The following is a 20,909-nucleotide window of genomic DNA, read 5'->3' as shown; positions in this document are numbered from 1 at the left end:
AGGAGCAGGGAGTAAGTGCTCTTACTCTGAGCCATTTCTTCATTTGGAAAAGACACAGGTTGTCTCTGACCTCCAGATGCATGCTATAGCATAGGCATGCCCCCACACAAAAACAACCAAACTCAGTGTAGTCCATGATAGCCGCTACTAAATATTAAATGCGTGCAGGCAGCTCAACAGATAGGAGAGTGACTCAGGCAGCTGGGCTGGTGTTTGCTTTGTTCAGGCTGCTTGTCTTGAGAGTATTATTTGCAACTCATCTCTGGTCTGAAAGGGTCTGTCAGCTTTTATTGCTTGGGGCAGGAGGTACATCCATTAGTGTGTCTGAGTGGTTTCAGGAACCCACCATGTTTTGAGGCAGTTTTATAAGTTTTGAAGATGTCCTGTATCACCAAACTGCAAATATATAAGCATAATATAATAAGTACATACTGAAAGAAAGTACCACATCTCTGTTCTGTTGGTTTGATTTCTGTCTTGTGATAAAATACCATAACAAAAGCAATTAAGGAAGATTTAGATTGGCTTACAGTTGCAGAAGGGATACTGTCTTGTTTTCCATAGTAGAAGGAGCATGAGGCTGGTCAGCAGCTTTTTCTTTACTGTCCAGCCAGAAGATAAAGAACAGGAAATGACCCCAGGCTGTAAAGCCTCATAGCCTGCCTTCAGAGATATACTTCCTATGAACCTCATCCTTTCAGAGTTTTCATAGTCTGTCTCTAGACAGAGCCAACACTTGGACAAGTATTCACAAACATGAGCTAAGGGGGTTATTTCATTTCAAGCCTTAGCAGTTGACTCAGGAAAAGTATGTGTGGATATATTTTGACAACATATACACAGCTTTGTCCTTAGATTTGGTTTTCACCAAGGGAGATAGATGGAGCTTAGGTTAGTGGAATTCCTATGTTCCTTTCTACAGATAGAAATATATTTCACTTAACACAAATAGCAGAATTGTGTGTGTGCAACACCCAGCCCTAGAGAACTATCAGTGTAGTGAGTGACAAATAGGAATTGGTAAGTGTACTTCAGTGACTACAAAGAAAACTATAAGAAAACTACAATGACAAAAACCAGAAGGTGCAAAGAGCCTGGAATATAAAGTCACCTGGAATATAAAGTCGCCTGTGAATCCTGGAACCTAATGGGTTGGTGAGAATTAGCCTGAGGAAGGGCTGAAAATGGGAGGCTGAAGAAATGAGTGCAGTTGGGAAATTTTTTTACAACTGAAGCCCTTGTTTGGGTATCTTTGGTGGGGAGTGAGATAAGCAAGAGTTAACTTTGATTACGTTGAGAAACAGTTGAAGTTTTTTAAGCAGTGGAGGTGTTCACTGCCTGGCTGCTGTGGAAGAGTGATTGAAATTTTATCATTCAAAATATGTAAGCAGTAAGAAACGTGTGAGCCATGACTTGCAAAGGAGTATATGATACAGTGAGACACAGACTGATTACTTGAAAGTATGATCATGGTATAGCTGGAGCAAGACCGTAGCTTGAAAACTGACCCTTGGAGGAGCTAGAGAAAGTACCCAAAGAGCTGTAGGGGGCTGCAACCCTATAGGTGGAACAATAATATGAACTAACCAGTACCCCCCAGAGCTCATGTCTCTAGCTGCATATGTAGCAGAAGATGGCCTATTTGGTCATCACTGGAAAGAGAGGCCCCTAGGTCTTGCAAACTTTATATGCCCCAGTACAGGGGACTACCAGGACCGAGAAGTGGGAGTGGGTGGGTAGAGGAGCAGGGCAGGGGGTGGGGGAGGTATTGGGAACTTCGGGATATCGTTTGAAATGTAAATGAAGAAAATATCTAATTAAAAAGAAAAAAGCCAGGCGTGGTGGTGCATGCCTTTAATCCCAGCACTTGGGAGGCAGAGGCAGGCAGATTTCTGAGTTCGAGGCCAGCCTGGTCTACAAGTGAGTTCCAGGACAGCCAGGGCTACACAGAGAAACCCTGTCTTGAACCCCCCCTCCAAAAAAAAGAAAGAAAGAAAGAAAGAGAAAACTGACTCTTACCCTTTTCAAAACTGTCTTTGAGAAGTTTCTTCTGCCTTTTTTTTTCTTCTCTTTTTCCTTATATAAATTACTGTATCTAAAAAAAATTAACTAGGGTTGGCCGTTAAGTAAGGGTATTTGTTTGTGTTGTGGATTGTTTTGTTGTGGAAGGGGGTAAGATAGGAGATCACTGTCTTGTTCATACTTACCTCAGATTCAAAATTTACCTAAACCACTTGGGCAGACTTTATTAGTACCCACGTACTCAAATATCAGCTTGACCATTGCCAACAGGAGTTAATCTCAGCAATATCTACAGTATCAAAAGTAAATGTTGAAAAGCACTTATTTCCTATATGATTTGCTTTTAAAATGGAACTTGAGGAGAGCATAACTCAGTGGTAACCGTACAGTGTACACTTAGTAAGTACCCTGTGTTTCCATAACAGTTGAAACTGCTTCCTAAGGTCGGGAAGCTTAGATCGTATTTGTGTTGTGGGAGTTGTTACTTCCTCCCATCCCTGCTTTTTGGTATTGGATTGCTTGGTCCATGGAATCAAGAATTGTTGAATAAAGAAAAGAATAGGCGAGAAGGCCAAGCGGATTAATTAGTAGGCCTTGAGAGGACTTGCACAGATTTTAATTTGTGATTATGTTTTTCAGTGACTGATATTAAATGCCAGCGGCTAATATCTTAAATTTCAAGTAGTTGCCACAATTTTATCCTAAAGAAAGATATCAATTATGCAGCTAAGCATCACAGTGCCTGTTACCCCCTGATGGGTAGCCAGAGACAGGTGGACAGATCCCTGGGGATTACTGATCATCCAGACTAGCCAATCAGCAAGCTCTAAGTTCAGCAAAGGACACTGTCCCAAAAGCTAAGGTGGAGAGCAGCTGCAAGAGACAGCTGATGGTAGCAAATAAAAATGGCTAGGAGTGTTTGAGGAAGACACCCTCCATTCACTTCTGACTTTATCATACATTTGCACACATGCATGTATACAGTAAACATGAATAAAAGAAGATATGTAGATTTATTTGTATTATTGGCATTAGTAACTTCATTTGAAACACACATATATGTACTATCAGTTTTTTGTGTTCCAATGTTTTTGGGTTTTAAGCACTCCAACTCCTGGGGGAGAATCAAGCAATTTAGAGGCTGGAAGTATAGTCCAATGGTTAGAACTTGCCAGCTACATACCATTTTCTGAGTTTTATTCTGCATAGTGGGGAGCAGGAGGCTCAAGACTAAAATGAGGAGAACATGCAGGATAAGAGTAATACAGTTTTGGTGTATTGCTAAATGGTATAAAGTGCTTATAATCTTTTTGGTTTGGTATCATTTGATTTTTCAAAAATATTTTTTGATTAGAGAAATTGGTGTGCATGGGTGTAGGTCAGAGGACAGCTAGTGGAAGTTGGCTCTCTTTCCACCATATGGATTGATGGAATCAAACTCAGGCTTTTAGTCTTGATAGCAAGCACAATTTTTTTGTTTGGTTTTTGTTTTTGTTTTTGTTTTTTTCGAGACAGGGTTTCTCTGTGTAGCCCTGGCTGTCCTGGAACTCACTTTGTAGACCAGGCTGGTCTCGAACTCAGAAATCCNCCTGCCTCTGCCTCCCTAGTGCTGGGACTAAAGGCGTGCACCACCACGCCTGGCAGCAGGCAGCAAGCACATTTTTACTCATTGACTTGCCAGCCCTGGATTGATCTTTTTGGACAGACTTCTTTTTCTCTGTCGCCCTTTTTTCAAACTCCCAGCCACCCTGCCTTATTCTCCCAGGTGCTTGATCACAGATAAAAGCTACCACAACTGTCTATTATTGTCATTTTGCAAGGCGGATCACTATAGACTCTGAGCTTAGAGCTTCTCTTGCCTTATTAGTTCTGTGATTACAGAAATGTGCTGCTATATCCAAACAAGAAATTCAGAAACGGCTTAAAGAAACACCAAGTTTCTAAAGCATAGGAGCTAGAGAGTGGCTTGGCACTTATGAATATTTTTTGTTCTTTTCTGAGACTTGGGGTTGTGTTCCCATCATCCACATGGTGGTTCCCAACAATCTGTAATTCCAATTCTCTGTTCTGACCTGTGGACACCAGGCACGCATGTGGTGCACATACATGCATGCAGACAAAACACTTATACCCATAAAGGTAAATCTTAAATAGTTTTTAACATCTAAAGCATTTAGTCTTCATTAAAAATAGACAACCTATAAGAATGATATTTACGTTTGGAAGCTGGGCATGGTAGCTCATATCTGTAATTGCTACTTAGGGTACTTAAGGGTTCAAAGCCAACATGTACTGTATAATTAATTCCAAACTGCCCTGGGGTAAAGAGTAAGATCTTGTCTCAAGAAGAAAAGGTGACAGGGAGCTTAAGTTGCAGAGAAAGTCAAGCATTGGTGTTTCTAAAGAGAATGGTACAAAGCAAGACAGGAGGTTCACACTAGCACCCTCAGAAACACACATGTGCACACACAGACATTAAGTAATGTCATGTTAATGTTGTTACAAAACTCAGTCTGTTATTTAGGCTTGATATATCAAATGTCCTTGAATTTTAAACACATGCATTTAAAATTTTAAATACACGTGTATGTGTGGTTAGGGTAGCACATGCCATTACTCTTCTACCATGTGGTCCTGGGAAATGATCTCAGGTTGTCCACAGCACCAGCTGTTTTTACAGGATGGGCCATGTCCCCATCCCTCTTTAAATTATTCTAATTATGTATTGGAGGTGAGGTTGCTGTGGTGAGCCTTGTGGAGGCCAAGTGATAACTAACTTTGTAGAGTCTTGTTTTCCTTTCTCTTTTACATGGGGTCCAGAATCCAGGTTTCTTGACTGACCCATCTCACTGACCACTTTTCTTCTCCTTTTTTTGAGGCAGGGTTTTTCTGTGTAGCCTTGGCTGTCTTGGAACTCACTTTGTAGACCAGGCTGGCCTCGAACTCAGAAATCCACCTGCCTCTGCCTCCTGAGTGCTGGGATTAAAGGCATGCGCCACCACGCCCGGCTCACTGACCACTTTTCTGTTGCTGGTGTGCACGCATGCGTGTATTTGTTTCACTTGTGGTGGTGGTGGTGGTTAGTGATATTTTTGTTCTTGTTTTGTTTTTTTCTTAAACCAGCATCTCACTCTGTAGCCTTGGTTGACCTGAAACTCTCTGTAGACCAGATTGCAGAGAACCAGCTGCCAAGTTTCTGGGACTAAAGGCACATACCAGTCTAATACTAGACACATATGTGCATGTGCACGCACACTAGAGAAGGGCACAGGTAGTTGTGAGGCTTCCAATTTGCTTTCTGGAAACTGGGCACAGGCCCTCTGCAAGAGCAGTACCGCTCTTAAGTGCTGCACCGTCTTTCCAATCTCTGTTAGAGGTTGTCTGTTTTTAGATACTAAAATTTGCCAGATGTGGAGGTTGGTGCATGCTTTTTAATTCCAGCACTCAGGAGGCAGAGGCAGGTGGATTTCTGAGTTCAAGGCCAGCCTGGTAGGCAGCAGAGGTAGGCAGATTTCTGAGTTTGTAGCCAGTCTGGTCTACAGAACAAGTTCCTGGACAGCCAGGGCTCCAAAGAAAACCCTGTGGTGGGGACGCGTTTCCTCTTTGGTTCCTCTGCCTCCCAAATACCATGCCTAGTTCACAATCAGTTCATAAACACAAGATGGTGTTAATTGAGAAATGAATCAGATTTAATTAATATTTCTAGAAAATAACTGATAATTCTGTAAGTTATGTTCACTTTTATTAAAATTTAGGAGTATAAAGGTCACAGTTTAGCATATGAAGTTGTACTCGGTCAAAAGATGAATATATCAGCACATAAGAATATTATTTGGAGCTGGGCAGTGGTGGCGCACGGCTTCAATCCCAGCACTTGGGAGGCAGAGGCAGGCGAATTTCTGAGTTTGAGGACAGCCAGGGCTACACAGAGAAACCCTTTCTCAAAAAACAACAACGCCGGGTCTGGTGGCGCAGGCCTTTAATCCCAGCACTCGGGAGGCAGAGGCAGACGGATTTCTGAGTTCGAGGCCAGCCTGGTCTACCAAGTGAGTTCCAGGACAGCCAGAGCTATACAGAGAAACTCTGTCTTGAAAAAAAAAAAAACCAAAAAAACAACAACAACAAAAAGAATATTATTTGGGGCTGGAGAGATGGCTCAGTGGTTAAGAGCACTGATTGTTCTTCTAGAGGTTCTGAGTTCAAATCCCAGCAACCACATAGTAGCCCACAGCCGTCTGTATTGGGACCTAATACCCTCTTCTGGTGTGTCTGAAGACAGCTGCAGAGTCCTTACATATCTAAAATAAATAAATCTTTAAAAAATATTATTTGGCACCCCTTTTAATAGAATTTATAGAACTAAGCAGTTTTTAAAATTAAGTACTTTTTTTCCCCTCTCTCAATAGGTTTGTAAATATTATCTCTGTGGTTTTTGTCCTGCGGAATTGTTCACAAATACCCGTTCTGATCTTGGTAAGTTATTTTTCTGTTTATCACACTCGAATTAAACTTCCTTTACCAGGCATAGTGACATGAGCCCATAGTCTCAGCATGAAGCAAAGGGATTCTGAGTTGAAGGCTAGGCTAGGTTATATAGCAAGACTTGTATCCAAACAAATCTCAAACTTTTTTTTGTAATCCTCAGGTTTTTTTCCCTTCAAAACATATGAGTAAGTAATTTCTTGGTTCAGTTATGAATATGTTAATAAATTTCAGTCTTACTAGACACACTGGCATAATTAACTGTTTACATTTACACTTGTAAAATATTAAATTTGAAAACTATTCACATACACACTCACTTTCTCTAATGTAGCCCAGGGTAGCCTGAAATGCACTTTTGGGGCCCAATCTGGCCTGAAACAGCAGTCCTCTCCTCCTCCTCCTGAATACTAGGGTCATAGGTTTAAGCAACATGCTGGCTAAGTGGAAAACATGTTAAATGCGTGGAATAGGCAGTAACATCAGGTATCAACACAGTTGTTAACAGATCAGAGTCACCTGCATTAAAAAGTCTGCAGGGGGGTAACTGAGAAAATAAGTGTTGGATCTTGGCTAGTCCAGGATTTGGGGTACCAGGATACCATAAAAGTCAGTGCTAAGTCATGAGACTAAAAATGTAAAAAAATTCAGTTTAGAGATTTTTTTTTAAGCCTTGACACTATTATTAGCATTTCCAGTAACATATACTATTATAAGAAACAAAATAGTCATCGTACATTGACAAATGTCTTCTGGGGTCTAAATAGTAGCTCCCAGTAAAGAACCACTAGTTTAGGCATTGCATATTTCTTGATACTAACTTTTCTACTCTAGTGCTCCAGAAAGATAAGGTTTTTTTTGTTCTAGTTTTTTTGTTGTTGGTTTTTGAGAAATTGACTAGGGAGACTCTCTGAAGCATAAAATATTAACATAGTTGGCGAATGTGAGTTCTCTTATATTACTGAGTTGCTTTAGGAGGGTGTATTATGGCTGGAAGAGTCTGAATTTTGAAATTTTAAGCACAGAACAGGGCAATTCTTAACAAAAGTAAGATTTTAAAAATGTTTTAAATGAATGCCAGGTGTGGTGATGCACGCCTTTTAATCCCAGAGCTTGGGAGGCAGAGGCAGGAGAATTTCTGAGTTTGAGGCCAGCCTGGTCTACAAAGTGAGTTCCAGAACAGCCAGGGCTACACAGAGAAACCCTGTCTCCAAAAAAAAAAATGTTTTAAATGAGTTCTTAATAGTGGTGTTCTCTTAAAGGAATCTGGAAGGGTATAGCTAGATATTTCCTCCAGTTACAGGGCAGCAGGTGATAGGTCAGGAAATGATTTGTCTGTATCCTGACCCCCTGAGAATCTCTTAAAAAATTAGTTGGTGTTTTGTTTTGTCTTTTTGGTAAAAGCCCTTGCTGACAAATCTTTGCCTATCCACTCTATAATTTTTAGTAGAATTTGGAATTCTTTAAAAATTAGTTGCCAGGTTGTAGAGATGGTTCAGTGTTTCAGAGCACTGACAGAAGACTTGGTTCAGAACCTAGCGTCTGCATGGTAGCTCACAACCTCACATGATTCCTCCAGTTTGGGGATCCAATGTCCTTTTATGGAGAACAGTCTTTAAAACATAAGTTACAGGTCAGGGAGCACTAACCAGGCAGATATTTGAAGAATACCTTCAACTTAGATTAACAAAATGAGTAAGGGAAGAGGTGTGATGATAAGAAATGATGGGAAGGGCTGGTGAGATGGCTCAGTAGGTAAGAACACCCGACTGCTCTTCCGAAGGTACGGAGTTCAAATCCCAGCAACCACATGGTGGCTCACAACCATCCATTATGAGATCTGGCATTCTCTTCTGCTGTGTCTGAAGACAGCTACAGCATACTTAAATATAATAAATAAATAAATAAATCTTTAAAAAAAAAAAAAAAAAAAAAGAAATGATGGGAAATACAGGAGAAAATTGTTTAGAAATCTGGCCTATCAGATTTACTATCTTTTTTTTTTAGTTTTTCGAGACAGGGTTTCTCTGTGTAGTCCTGGCTGTCCTGGAACTCATTTCGTAGACCAGGCTGGCCTCGAACTCAGAAATCCGCCTGCCTCTGCCTCCTGAGTGCTGGGATTAAAGGCGTGCGCCACCATGCCCAGCTCACATTCACTATCTTAAGAGAAATGGTGTCTAAATATTAGAAAGAATAGATTGCAGTTAAGCTACACTTTTTAAAATTAAAGTTTTTAGAAATTAGAACTAGAGAAATGTGAAATAAAAACCACTGGACTGGGCTAGGGGATCCACTCAGTGCTTGCTCTGTCAGCATGAGGATCAGAACTCAAACTCCAGCACCCACATGAAAAGCTGCCAGTGCCTGCCATGCAGCATGATGGGTGAAAGGCAGGCAAATAGAGGAAGACACCACAGTCCTGCTTTGACTCCTCCTGCAAGCTTGCATGTGGGCACACAAAAGTGTTGTATATGCCTGTGGATGTACCACACACACTATACAAGTCCTTCAAGTAATAGGCTGAAGGAATAAAAAGGATTCCTACCTTTCCTGGCACTCCGTGGTGAATTTGAGAACATCAAGCACAGAGTGTATAGGTCATAAAATTATGATTCAAAATGGCCTACAACTTGTGGATAGCAAGCAAGAAGTTTGAAGATAGTAGAGAAATACATTTTATGGTTTATATTAATGCCACAGTTAGTATACAAAACATCAAAGTATGGTGATGAAGAAACATGTTTTCAGACAGTCTCAACATGCATGTTTCCTACGTATCCTTTCTCAACAAAGTTATCCAGGATGATGTACATTGATCTGAAAAGAATAAAGAAAGATAAAATCTGGTGCTATTTCAATACAGTGAGGACAGGGAACTCTTTTTTTTTTTTTTTAGAACACTAGTAAGCTTGGAAAATACGTATTCCATCCAGAAGTAAGGCAAGGCTCCGTGAAGAGAGCAAAACTGACCAGTTGCTCCCTTTGTAGGAGGCCTTAGGGGATTAATACAGAGATGCTTTCTTTGGCTTGGTGGAAGTGTTTAGGAAATAAACGTTTAATTTATTTATATATATACACACTCATATACACACACAGACACACACCGACATATGGAAAATAAATCCCAAGGAAAGAACAGTAGAAGTACCATCTACATCTTTTGTTTGGTCTACAGAGAACGCTATTTGCTTGTCAAAATGTAAACACTAAAAGGCTGTTTAACTTTTTTTTTTTTTAATATAACTTAAGACAAGGTTTCCATGTAGTCCTAGCTGACCTGGAACTTGCTAAGTAGACCAGGCTAGTCCCAAACTCAAGAGTTACTGAAACTCTGAAGTACTGGGATTAAAAGTATGCCACCATACCTGGCCTAAATTTTTGATACATAGGATTAACAAAAATAGGCATACAATTCTAAAATAGTGGAGTTAAATTTCAGAAGAAATAGCTAAAAATTAAAAAACGGGGGGGTTACATTTGGGACTTTTGTTTTACTTAACTTTATGTACAAGTATTTGAAGCTAATGTCAGTGTTGGTTCAGATCAGTTGTCTACAGCATCCAAGTTTTGTTTGGTGGTAGTAAGGAACACTTCCCTCTTTATCTTCACTTTTGTTCCCTGCCCTCTTTTTGACCTTAGCGACTGGAGAGATCAATTTTCCTTATGTTTCATGATTGAGTAGGATCCGTTTTGGAGTCTGCAGTCTACTCAGTAATAAAATGAGCTGTTGCTTTTCCTTTATATTTTTATCATTTTTGAAGGGCTTTATGTGCCTTACTAGATCTGTAGCCTCAGGTCTGCTCCCCACCCCCAACAGTAACACAAAAAGTAGCAGTGGAACATTATTTTGAACAAAGTGATACTAGAGGGGTACACCTACCACGTTGACTGCAGGCCACATGAGTGAAAGTACTCAAGGGACTTCAACCTTTTTTGAAAGGAAGACAGACAGATAAACTTGGTGTAGTAGCCTGCCTTTTTAAACATCCCTTATCACTTAGGAAGCTGAGGTGGGAGGATCCTAAGTTCTAGATAGTAAGGTATTGTTTCAAAACAAAACAAAAACAAAAAAACATTTTATGACTAAAGAAGGGATTTTTATTTTTTATTTTTTTTATTTTTTTTCCTTTTTTATTATTATTTTCTTTATTTACATTTCAAATGCTATCCCGAAAGTTTCCCATACCCCTCCCCCCACCTCTGTTCCCCTACCCACCCACTCCCACTACTTGGCCCAGGCCTTGCCTTGTGCTAGGTCATATAGAGTTTGGAAGACCAAGGAGCCTCTATTCCCACTGATGGCCGATTAGGTCATCTTCTGCTACATATGCAGCCAGAAACACAAACCCCGGGGGTATTGGTTAGTTCCTGTTGTTGTTCCACCTACAGGGTTGCAGCCCCCTTCAGGTACTTGGGTACTTTCTCTAGTTCCTCCATTGGGGACCCTGTGTTCCATCCAGTAGCTGGCTGTGAGCATCCATTTCGGTGTTGAAAGAAGGGATTTTTAATGTCAGAAATAATTTATGCATGCTCTTTTCTCCTTCTCAGGTCCATGTGAAAAAATTCATGATGAAAATCTAAGAAAACAGTGAGTTGTACTATTTTCTTTTTGTTATTCCCCCTTCTAGTTACTTAAAGAGACAAGCATTGAAGATATAATTGGAATTAATATAAAATAACATTGCTTATAAATTTAATCACTGGCTTGGCATGGCAAGGTTTAATAGCTTTACTAGTACTGGCTGCCATATGAATGCATATTTTATGCTTTTTTAATATATTTACTTCTCCCATGTTTGCCCTTTATAAAGTTTATTTTATAATTGTTTTGTAACCTTGAGTCAGAAGATAGCTTCTACAGTCTGTTCTTGCCTTCCATCTTGTTCATGCTGATGTCCCAGGCTAACTGGCCCTAAAGCCTCTGGAGATTTCCCTGTCTGTGCCTCTCAGCATCACTGTAAGAATACTGAGTTCACAACCCTGTGCTGCTGCTGTACCTGGCTTTGTAGGGATCCAGACTCAGATCCTCGTGCATGTACAGTAAGCAGATGAATCTACTGAGCTGTTTCTCCAGTTCCTGTGGAGCACATGAGAAGGATGTGGAGACCCAAAGTAGACATTGAATCTTGTTGGTCACTGTCCACTTTATTTATTGAGGCAAAATCTCCTGCTAGCTAGTTTTGACTAGTCTACCTAGCCAGCTCACTCCAGGAATCTTTCTCTGTCCCTCAAGCAGAAGTGTAAGTGACTGCAGTGTCTGCACAGCTTGTATGAGTTCTAGGGAGCCAAGCTTCCATCTCTGCGTGCATGGCAAGCACTTTATCCACTGAGCCACTTCCTTAACCTCCAGCTTTGCCTTCAGTTTTCAGTTTATGGTTTTTCCAGACACAGTTTCTCTGTATGGCCTTGGCTGTCTTGGGTATTTTTCCTTCCTCTTCCCCTTCTCCTTCATCCCCTCCCCCCTTTCTTCATTTCTTTGTTTTAGATAAGGTCTTACTGTGTAGCCCTGGCTGTCCTGGAATCACAATATAGACCAGGCTGGCTTTGAATTCACAGAGACTTGCTGGGGCTGGGATTAAAGGCATGAGTCACCAAGTCTGGCTTATTTTCTTCTTATTAAAATTTTGTTATTTGAGAAGGTGTCTTACTATGTAGTCTAGCTGACCTGGAACTCACTACGTAAGCCAACTGGCCTCACACTCATAGATACCCAACTGTGTCTCTCGTGCTATAATTAAAGAACATATCACCATGCTCAGCTGCTTTTTAATTTTCTCTATTACATTTTTAAAAGATTTATGTATTTGTTATATTTGAGTTCGCTGTTGCTATCTTCGGACACACCAGAAGAGAACATCAGATCCCATTACAGATGGTTGTGAGCCACATGTGGTTGCTGGGAATTGAATTCAAGACCTCTGGAAGAGCAGTCAGTGCTCTTAACCACTGAGCCATCTCACCAGCCCTCTCAATTACATTTTATTTAGTTGATCACATTTTTATTTATTTAGTTAGTGTTACTATAGCATATAGTGTTACTATATGCTTAAGTGCTCTAGTGCCATAATACATTTATGGGGCTAAGGGGACAACTTCTACTGTGTGAGATCAAACGCAGGTTGTCAGGCTTGGCAGTGAGGATCTTTACTGACTGAACTGTCTCTCTCGACCTGACTCCTGTTTTTTTGTTTTTTGTTTTTTTAAGATTTATTTATTTTATTATATGTAAGTACACTGTAGCTGTCTTCAGACACTCCAGAAGAGGGAGTCAGATCTTGTTACGGATGGTTATGAGCCACCATGTGGTTGCTGGGATTTGAACTCCGGACCTTCGGAAGAGCAGTCGGGTTCTCTTACCCACTGAGCCATCTCACCAGCCCCTGACTCCTGTTTTATAGATATGATATGTCCTGGATTCCAGAGCATAGATAGATGCAAAGTGGTGGTCTAGCCATGGCTTAAACCTGTGTTTAAAGCTTGTGTTTTTACCCGGGCCTGGTAATGCAGGCCTATGAAACTAACTATTTGAGAAACTGAGACAGTAAGATCTATGTTCAAGGCCAATTTGTGCACTTAATGGGGAGCTTTATCACAAAACAAAGGGCTGGTCAATACAGCTCAGTGATAAAGCACTTTGCTAACTTGTGTAAGGCCCTGGGTTCAATGTATAGTACCACCAAAATAAACAGCCAGCTGATTATTAACCAACCGCAACACAGTATATAGTGCCTTTCCCTTTGATAAGAGAACATCTAAAAATTTACTTCATGTAAGTTTATTCTTCAGGCTTTGAGATAGGGTGATAGGGAATATATGGCTTGTAATGTTTAAAAGTTTATTTGTTTTCACTTTATCAGGTATGAGAAGAGTTCTCGGTTTATGAAAGTTGGCTATGAGAGAGATTTTTTACGATACTTACAGAGTTTACTTGCCGAGGTAGAGCGCAGAATTAGACGAGGTCATGCTCGTTTGGCATTATCTCAAAATCAGCAGTCTTCTGGGGTGAGTATGAAATGGACATAGAGTTTGTAAAGAACTCTGTTCTCTTAGATGCAGGTGTCTCATGTCATTTTAAACTTAGCTTCCGTTCATTACTCTGTCCCTTAGAGTACATAAGGTTTGAGAAGCACCTTCCTTCTGTTATTTGAGAGTTAGAAGCATCTCCCCCTTACATATGCATGTTTGGTTTGGTGGTGCTGCTGAAGGTCATGGGCTTTGCACATGCTAGCACGTGCTACACCACTAAACTACATGTCAGTTCTCTAGCTTCTGTTCCATCCTAGGAAGACCAGGGCGGGCGGTCATACCAGTAACTAACCCCAACCCAGTGACTTCTTTCACCTCCACCATGAGAATAGGATAAGCAAAGGGGCCAGGATTGTCTGTGAAAATTGCTTTTCTGAGGAGAGCATGGGTAGAAGAGACTCCTAACCATGACCTTTGAAGGCAAGCAAGGAGCTAGCCAGCCAGCAGAATCACACGGAAGCCGCTCAGGGTGCAGTAAGCATAAAGAGAGAAGGAGAGGAGATTATTTCTTCAAACAGAAGCCCTGACAAAGCTAGGGCGCATGCAGGTGAAAAGATCTTAAGTATATTTCTCAAAGGCCCACTCTGGCTTTAGAGTGGAGAATGATCTGAAGTGTGTACAGTGAAAGCAGCAAGTTATCTGGGGGTTGTATGATTATGGTGGGCTGGGTGAAGGTGGTTGAAATAACCAACAGCTTGCTGGGGCGAGTATTTGGGTGAACAGGGAGAGGAGAAATTCAATCTTCCTGCATGGTTCTTGGTTTGAGCATCCAGGTGACCAATAGAATTTAATGTAGATTGGAACTGGAGGATAGTCTGTTCAAGTTTCTATCTTAGAAATGTCAAATTTGAAATGCCTTAAATACCCAAGTAGAGACATCAATAGGATGTGAGATGTAAGATGTGAGCTTGCAGTTGCAAGTCAGGCATGAAACCAAAATCTTCCCACAGTATTACTTTCTGAAAATTACTAACCTTGGCCTAGTGCCTTGGTTTTGTCTCTGTTAAATGGGAATAATAAAGTAGCCATCAGTCAAGTTTTGTGATCAGCTGGTGTCAGCTGTTTGAGTCTGGAGCTCATGGAGGGGCTCCAACATAGACATTCAGGCTTCGGGTCTTCTTATGTAGATGGTGTGTGGCTGACACAGGTTAGCCTCTACCCCCCAGCCCCCATTTTGGCCGTAAAAACCAATTATTGGACTTCTTTGTAGTTCTTAGACAATCTTCATTAATAAATGATTTTTGCTAGTAAGTTTCTTACTCTTTTTTTTTTTTTTTTTGAGATGGGTCTTGCTATATAACCCTGGCTAGCCTGGAACTCAGCAGTCCTAAGTAGTGGCATGGCAGGCATTCGCTGCCATGCCCAGTTGAAGATTTTTCTCTTCAAATGTCAGTAACTATATATGTAATTGGCTACCAAAGATAATTGGATTAGTTTCAGGTGATTAAGCACTATTACTTTTCTGCCAAGATGGGGTCTCCTGTGATGAAGACTGGCCTTAAAGCTGTGTAGTTGAGGATGATCTTGAAATCTTTTGTTTTTTTTCCAGACAGGGTTTCTCTTGTAGCCCTGGAACTCACTTTGTAGACCAGACTGGCCTTGAACTTCGAGATCCGCCTGCTCCTCCCTTCAGTTTTCAAAGAGCTTATAGACATGTACCATGCCGCTCAGCCCCTCCTTCAATTACGAACTAGAAACACTCATGGGCATGGTGGCGTAGTCCCATGTTCTTAGCACTTGGAAGGTTAGGGCAGAGGATCCTTTTCTTTCCTTTTTTATTAAAGGGGGCAAAATACACATCTGTTTCCATCAGAACCTGAATATGTTATTACTTTAGGGGTGGTCCTAGAGCATATTACCACTATCTCCGTCCCTGGACTCAAGAGTTTGAAATAATTTTCTTTGTTATTTTACTTATCAGTCACATAGTATTAACACACTTTATTGTTTTTAACAGGCTGCTGGTCCAACAGGCAAAAATGAAGAAAAAATTCAGGTTCTGACAGACAAAATTGATGTGCTTCTACAGCAGGTGAGAAAACCCATGGAGCTAGGTGCTGTGACAAATGTTGATGGAGATAATGGGGTCATGACCCTGTCTTAAACACGACTGATACATGATTAATACGGTTAGAAAAATAAACATAAAAAGACTTTGATTGATTACAAGGGAATACAAACTGAAATATCATGGGGGGAGATATTTAACAGTATTTTGTTGACATCAATTGAAAAGGTAAACTAGCTAGGCATTGTGGCTCTGTAGGGTTCCAGGCCAGTCTGGTTCACAAATCCAAGTTCCAGGACAGCCAGAGCTACACAGGGAAACCCTGTCTCAAACAACAAAAGCCCAACTGTATAAAGTACTTCAATGTTCTGAAGGATTTGGGCTCTTTAGAGTTATCAGACATTGCTGATGGGTGTATAAAATGAGTCAGGTACAGGCGGTCTAGAAGAATTTAATTTGCTCTGAGTGTGTGTGGTTTGCATCTTATTTGTTTTTTTTGGTTTTGTCTTTTTTGTTGTTTTTTTTGTTTTTTGTTTTGTTTTGTTTTTTATTTCTTTTTTTCGAGACNGGGTTTCTCTGTGTAGCCCTGGCTGTCCTGGAACTCTGTAGACCAGGCTGGCCTCAAATTCAGAAATCCACCTGCCTCTGCCTCCCAAGTGCTGGGATTAAAGGCGTGTGCCGCCATGTCTGGCTATAGTTTGCTTCTTAAAAGGTTAAAAAAAATTACCTGTTCCTTTATGCAAAACAGAAATGTGTCTGTACAACTTAGCATACCACACTGTTCACAATTTTAAAATCATTCATACTCCCCACCACATTCAAGTGTTCATCAACGATTCTGTGAGAAAGTCAGCTGTGGCAGTCATAAACTCAAGACTAAGGCAGAAAGAATGCCTTAAGTTTGGCTCTGGTGAGTAGCAGGCCAGCCAAGGCTGCAGAGACAGAATACTATCTTAAGAAAACCAAAATTAGCCGGGCATGGTAGCACACACCTTTAATCCCAGCACTTGGGAGGCAGAGGCAAGTGGTTTTCTGAGTTTGAGGCCAGCCTGGTCTACAGAGTGAGTTCCAGGACAGCCAGGGCAATACAGAGAAACCATGTCTTGGAAAAAAAAAAAAAAAACTTGGAAAATACAGTCTAATCTGTAGTGGCAGCAGATTATTGATTCATTGCCTGGTTATATGTATAAGGTTGAGGTTGAAGGAGGTGCTAAAATGAACAGGAAACCTTTTTGGGGTAGAGAAGGAACATCTAACTGGTAATTTATGATTTTTGTGGATATGTTTGTGTCCATACTTAAAATCCTTGTGAACTTAAAAATCTACATCATCTAAACTGTAAAATAAAAATCACTAGTGTCAAATATTAGCAAGCAATGACACAAATCTACTGAGAGCTAATGAAGCATGGTGGCTGTGACCTTTTTTGATTGACTGGAAAGGAATCTTGACTTTGTGTTTCTGTCTTAGATTGAAGAGTTAGGATCTGAAGGAAAGGTAGAAGAAGCCCAGGGAATGATGAAATTGGTTGAACAGTTAAAGGAAGAGAGAGAATTACTAAGATCTACAACCTCGGTAAGTTTTAACCTGTTACATTCTCAAGAAACCTGTTAGTTTTGTGGAATCTGTTCTTAGAGAATCTTGGAATACCTTTTTCTGTTGTTCAAAATTTAGTCTTGATCAAGCATTTTCTTAAAAGGTTATCCCCTGCCTTAGATGGAAGGCATCCTCAGACAACATGAAGATACAGAGCAACAACCCCTCATTGGCTTGCACTGCTGTGCTTGCTCTTCCCCCCCCCACCCATCACTAGCACACACCAGCACACATGCAGTGCTGAGGGCCAAACATAGGTGTTGTGCTTGTCAGGCAAGTGCTTGTACCTCTGAGCTCTTTCCCCAGCTAGTGACTTCACTCTGGTGCCAAGCAAGAAAGTACTCAGCATCAGACACTAGCCACGTATCTGCAGTTTATCTGGAGATAGTACTAGAGTTCACAAGTTGGGAGCTTGTGTTTGCTCTGGCTTCCTTCTTTTCCCTTTCCCTTTCCCTTCTCCCCATCTTGTGTGCACATACAGTCCCAGGCACATGTATGCCAGATGTCACTCATACCCCAGGTTTTACCTGTGCTTCTGACTAACGTTAACAATTCAGAGCTTTCACAAACCCTCACCTCGGGTTCAATTCATTTGCTCCCGTACCTCACAGATCTCTGAAACACGTTTACCAGCTTATTATAAAGGATATTACAAAGGATGCAGAGGAAGAAGAGATGCATAGGTATGGGAGAAGGGTTGCGAAACTTCCATCTCCTCTTCAGGTTCACCACCTTCTAGGAACCTCCATTTATTCAGGTATCTGGAAGCTCTCAGGCCCCTTTCTGGGTCATATTGGAGACTTAATTCTGTAAGCATTATGGAAACATGGACAACTGGGTAGAAATGTGATTAGACAAAAAGAGTATGATACAGCGCAGTAGACCAGGTGGGGAACCTAGCAGCCTGTCTGTCCAGATCATTCTGTGACATGCCCCACCCCACACCACCCCACCCCGGCCCCAGCATCCTTTAACTGATCTGTTGTGCAGAATCCCTTTAACATGGGGACCTTGTGGTCAGACAAGTAGATCGGTGAGTTTCTTGGTCCACTCCAAGTCACAAAGGTGAAGGAAGATAAGAGTTTTTGAGACTTCTCTTAGGAGGAAGTTAGAAGCTAAGGAACAATGGATAGACATAATCACTGTATGTTATCTCACTATACACAGGCTGTATTCTATAATTTTTACATTTATGTATTCAGTGTCTTTGTGTAGTCCTGTCACACACAGCATGTGTGTTGAGATCAGAGGACAACTTGAAACCTTAGTTCTCTTCTTCCATGTGAACTTTTTGCTTTATCTAGCTTGGTGGCAAGAGTCCATACTTGCTGAGCCCTGCCTTAAGTTATAAATGCCCATGTCAGCTTGAGTTCTATGTATCCCATTTACTCCGTACCTACCTCACTGTGAGGAGTGCAGTGTGCATTACGTGCTGTTGATTAGATGAGGATGCTCTGCTCACTGCTGCTGTGCCTCATTGTGAGCTCAGATTGTTCACCAGGAGGTTAGTTTCTTAATAATTGACTTATTGTGTCTCTATGAAAGCAACTTAGACTAAAATAACCTTCTGAATGTTTACCTTTTCAAGGTGATTTGGTCTTCAGCAGTTAGGTCAGTTGAGCAGCAGCTCTGCCCTTTTTCTTGAAAGAGGCAGGTTGTTGCTCTTTTCCAGACTTTCCTTTCTCAGACTTGAGCAGTTGGTGTTCATTTATGGCTGGAGAGATGGAAGGTAGATGTTAATTTCCTTTTGGAGTTTATTTTCTTTCTCAGATACTCTCATAGCAACTGGTTTCTCATTTCAGACTATAGAAAGTTTTGCTGCCCAAGAAAAACAGATGGAAGTTTGTGAAGTGTGTGGAGCCTTTTTGATAGTAGGAGATGCCCAGTCCCGGGTAGATGACCATCTGATGGGAAAGCAACACATGGGCTATGCCAAAATTAAAGCCACTGTGGAAGAATTAAAAGTAAGTTTTTTGTAAGCATGTACGCAAGCGTGAGCAAGCATGTGCACACACACAATACAGTGTGTAATTTCTAATGATAACTATCACTAAGATTTTATATAGCTAAAATTTGGTCAAACAACAGTAGAAACCTTGAGTAGCATTTTGTTCATGTTTATATTTCTTTAAAGTAGTGATGTGCTGAGACTGCAGCTTGTTTATAGCATGCCCCTAACTCAGGGGTTGATCTCTAGTGCTGAAAGTAAAAAGAAAGAATGCAGGGATGATTCCTGTGACAATTTGTTGTGCACCGGAATATCAAAGTATTTTATTAACTTCGTTTTCAAATACTAGAAATTGAAATTTTACTTAATTACTCAAATAATGGTATTTTATACACACACACACACACACTACTGAATTTCTACATTTTCCCCTGAGGATATGGAATGCCATAAAAAGATTAGTCCATAAATGCTTGAAAATGTCTTAAAGTTATATAAAACTCTTATCTTGAGCCAGGGAGGTGGCTTAATGAGAGATCTTGCCTAGGATTCTTAAGGCCTTCTGGCTGGTCCCAGTACTAGAACAATTAAAAAACCCAATTTGATTTCCTTAGGAAAAGTTAAGAAAAAGAACAGAGGAACCTGATCGGGATGAACGTCTCAAAAAAGAGAAGCAAGAAAGAGAGGAAAGAGAAAAAGAGCGGGAGAGAGAAAGGGAAGAACGGGAAAGAAAAAGACGAAGAGAAGAGGAAGAAAGGGAAAAAGAAAGAGCTCGTGACAGAGAAAGGAGAAAGAGAAGTCGTTCGCGGAGTAGACACTCAAGCCGAACTTCTGACCGGAGATGCAGCAGGTCTCGGGACCACAAAAGATCACGGAGTAGAGACAGAAGGCGAAGCAGGTATGTAAATTACTGACAGTGTGTGGTTCATGATAACACCATAGTGTACAGTTACGAGCAAAAAATAGTCAATGGACTTACATCATGGTGGGGCTCTCATATAATGTCATAATGTCATAATTGAAACTGTTATTGCATGAATCTCATCCTGACATAGTACCCTGCAAAGATGGTTGCTTCTTATTGAACATGTAACTGATAGAGATCATTGCCACCCAGGATTAGGATCTATTTAGGGCATTTGTTGCTAGTCTAAGTAGTGATTAAAATCCTAAATTTTAAATAAAATGACTGATGGATGTATATCACTTTTGTGCTGTCATAAAATCCAATTATTTTGTTGCCCCACTAATAAAAGACTCCCCATGTTTATGTGCTAGGTAGATGTGTAAGGATTGAAAGGTGAGCTTCAATCTTTAGGGAGGCCCCCTTTGGGTCTCTGTATCTGTGCCTGGCCTAGTGCTTGCTGTATAGATCAGGCTGGACTCAAACTCACTGAAATCTGCCTGCCTCTGCTTCCAGATTGCTGGGATTAACAGCGTGATTTTCAATAATTTTCATCCTCTAATGTAAAGTGCTTTACTATTTTTTCTTTTTAAAAATTTTTCCAGACAGGGTTTCTCTGTGTAGCCCTGGCTGTCCTAAAACTCACTCTGTAGACCAGGCTGGCTGTTTGTTTCTTTTTTTCCTTTCCTTTTTCCTTTTTCCTTTTTCCTTTTTCCTTTTTCCTTTTTCATTTTTCCTTTCCTTTCCTTTCCTTTCCTTTCCTTTCCTTTCCTTTCCTTTCCTTTCCTTCTTTCTTTTTTAAAGATTTATTTATTTATTATATGTAAGTAGCTGTCTTCAGACACTCCAGAAGAGGGAGTCAGATCTCCTTATAGATGGTTGTGAGCCACCATGTGGTTGCTGGGATTTGAACTCAGGACCTT

The 20,909-nt window shown here is 40.7% G+C and overlaps 1 protein-coding gene across 4 annotated transcripts in view; it reads left to right on the top strand.

Annotated features, from left to right (window-relative positions):
* Nucleotides 1-20,909, top strand: part of Luc7l3 (LUC7 like 3 pre-mRNA splicing factor) — a 36,583-nt gene that overhangs the window by 6,478 nt on the left and 9,196 nt on the right. For all 4 annotated transcript variants that reach the window (XR_003845136.1, XM_021212253.2, XM_021212254.1 and 1 more), the window contains exons 2-8: nucleotides 6,429-6,495; nucleotides 11,053-11,092; nucleotides 13,362-13,506; nucleotides 15,488-15,562; nucleotides 17,009-17,113; nucleotides 18,937-19,098; nucleotides 19,697-19,980. Coding sequence is in view for 3 of the 4 variants with exons in the window: in XM_021212253.2 (XP_021067912.1) it covers nucleotides 6,429-6,495; nucleotides 11,053-11,092; nucleotides 13,362-13,506; nucleotides 15,488-15,562; nucleotides 17,009-17,113; nucleotides 18,937-19,098; nucleotides 19,697-19,980 (878 nt within the window). In the remaining variant the exon portion in view is untranslated. The remainder of the gene's footprint in view (nucleotides 1-6,428; nucleotides 6,496-11,052; nucleotides 11,093-13,361; nucleotides 13,507-15,487; nucleotides 15,563-17,008; nucleotides 17,114-18,936; nucleotides 19,099-19,696; nucleotides 19,981-20,909) is intronic.

This window comes from Mus pahari, chromosome 14, assembly GCF_900095145.1.
Source record: "Mus pahari chromosome 14, PAHARI_EIJ_v1.1, whole genome shotgun sequence".
Classification (NCBI taxonomy): Eukaryota; Metazoa; Chordata; class Mammalia; order Rodentia; family Muridae; genus Mus; species Mus pahari.
Note: the sequence above shows the minus strand (reverse complement) of the source record. Positions and strands in the feature narration are given on the sequence as shown.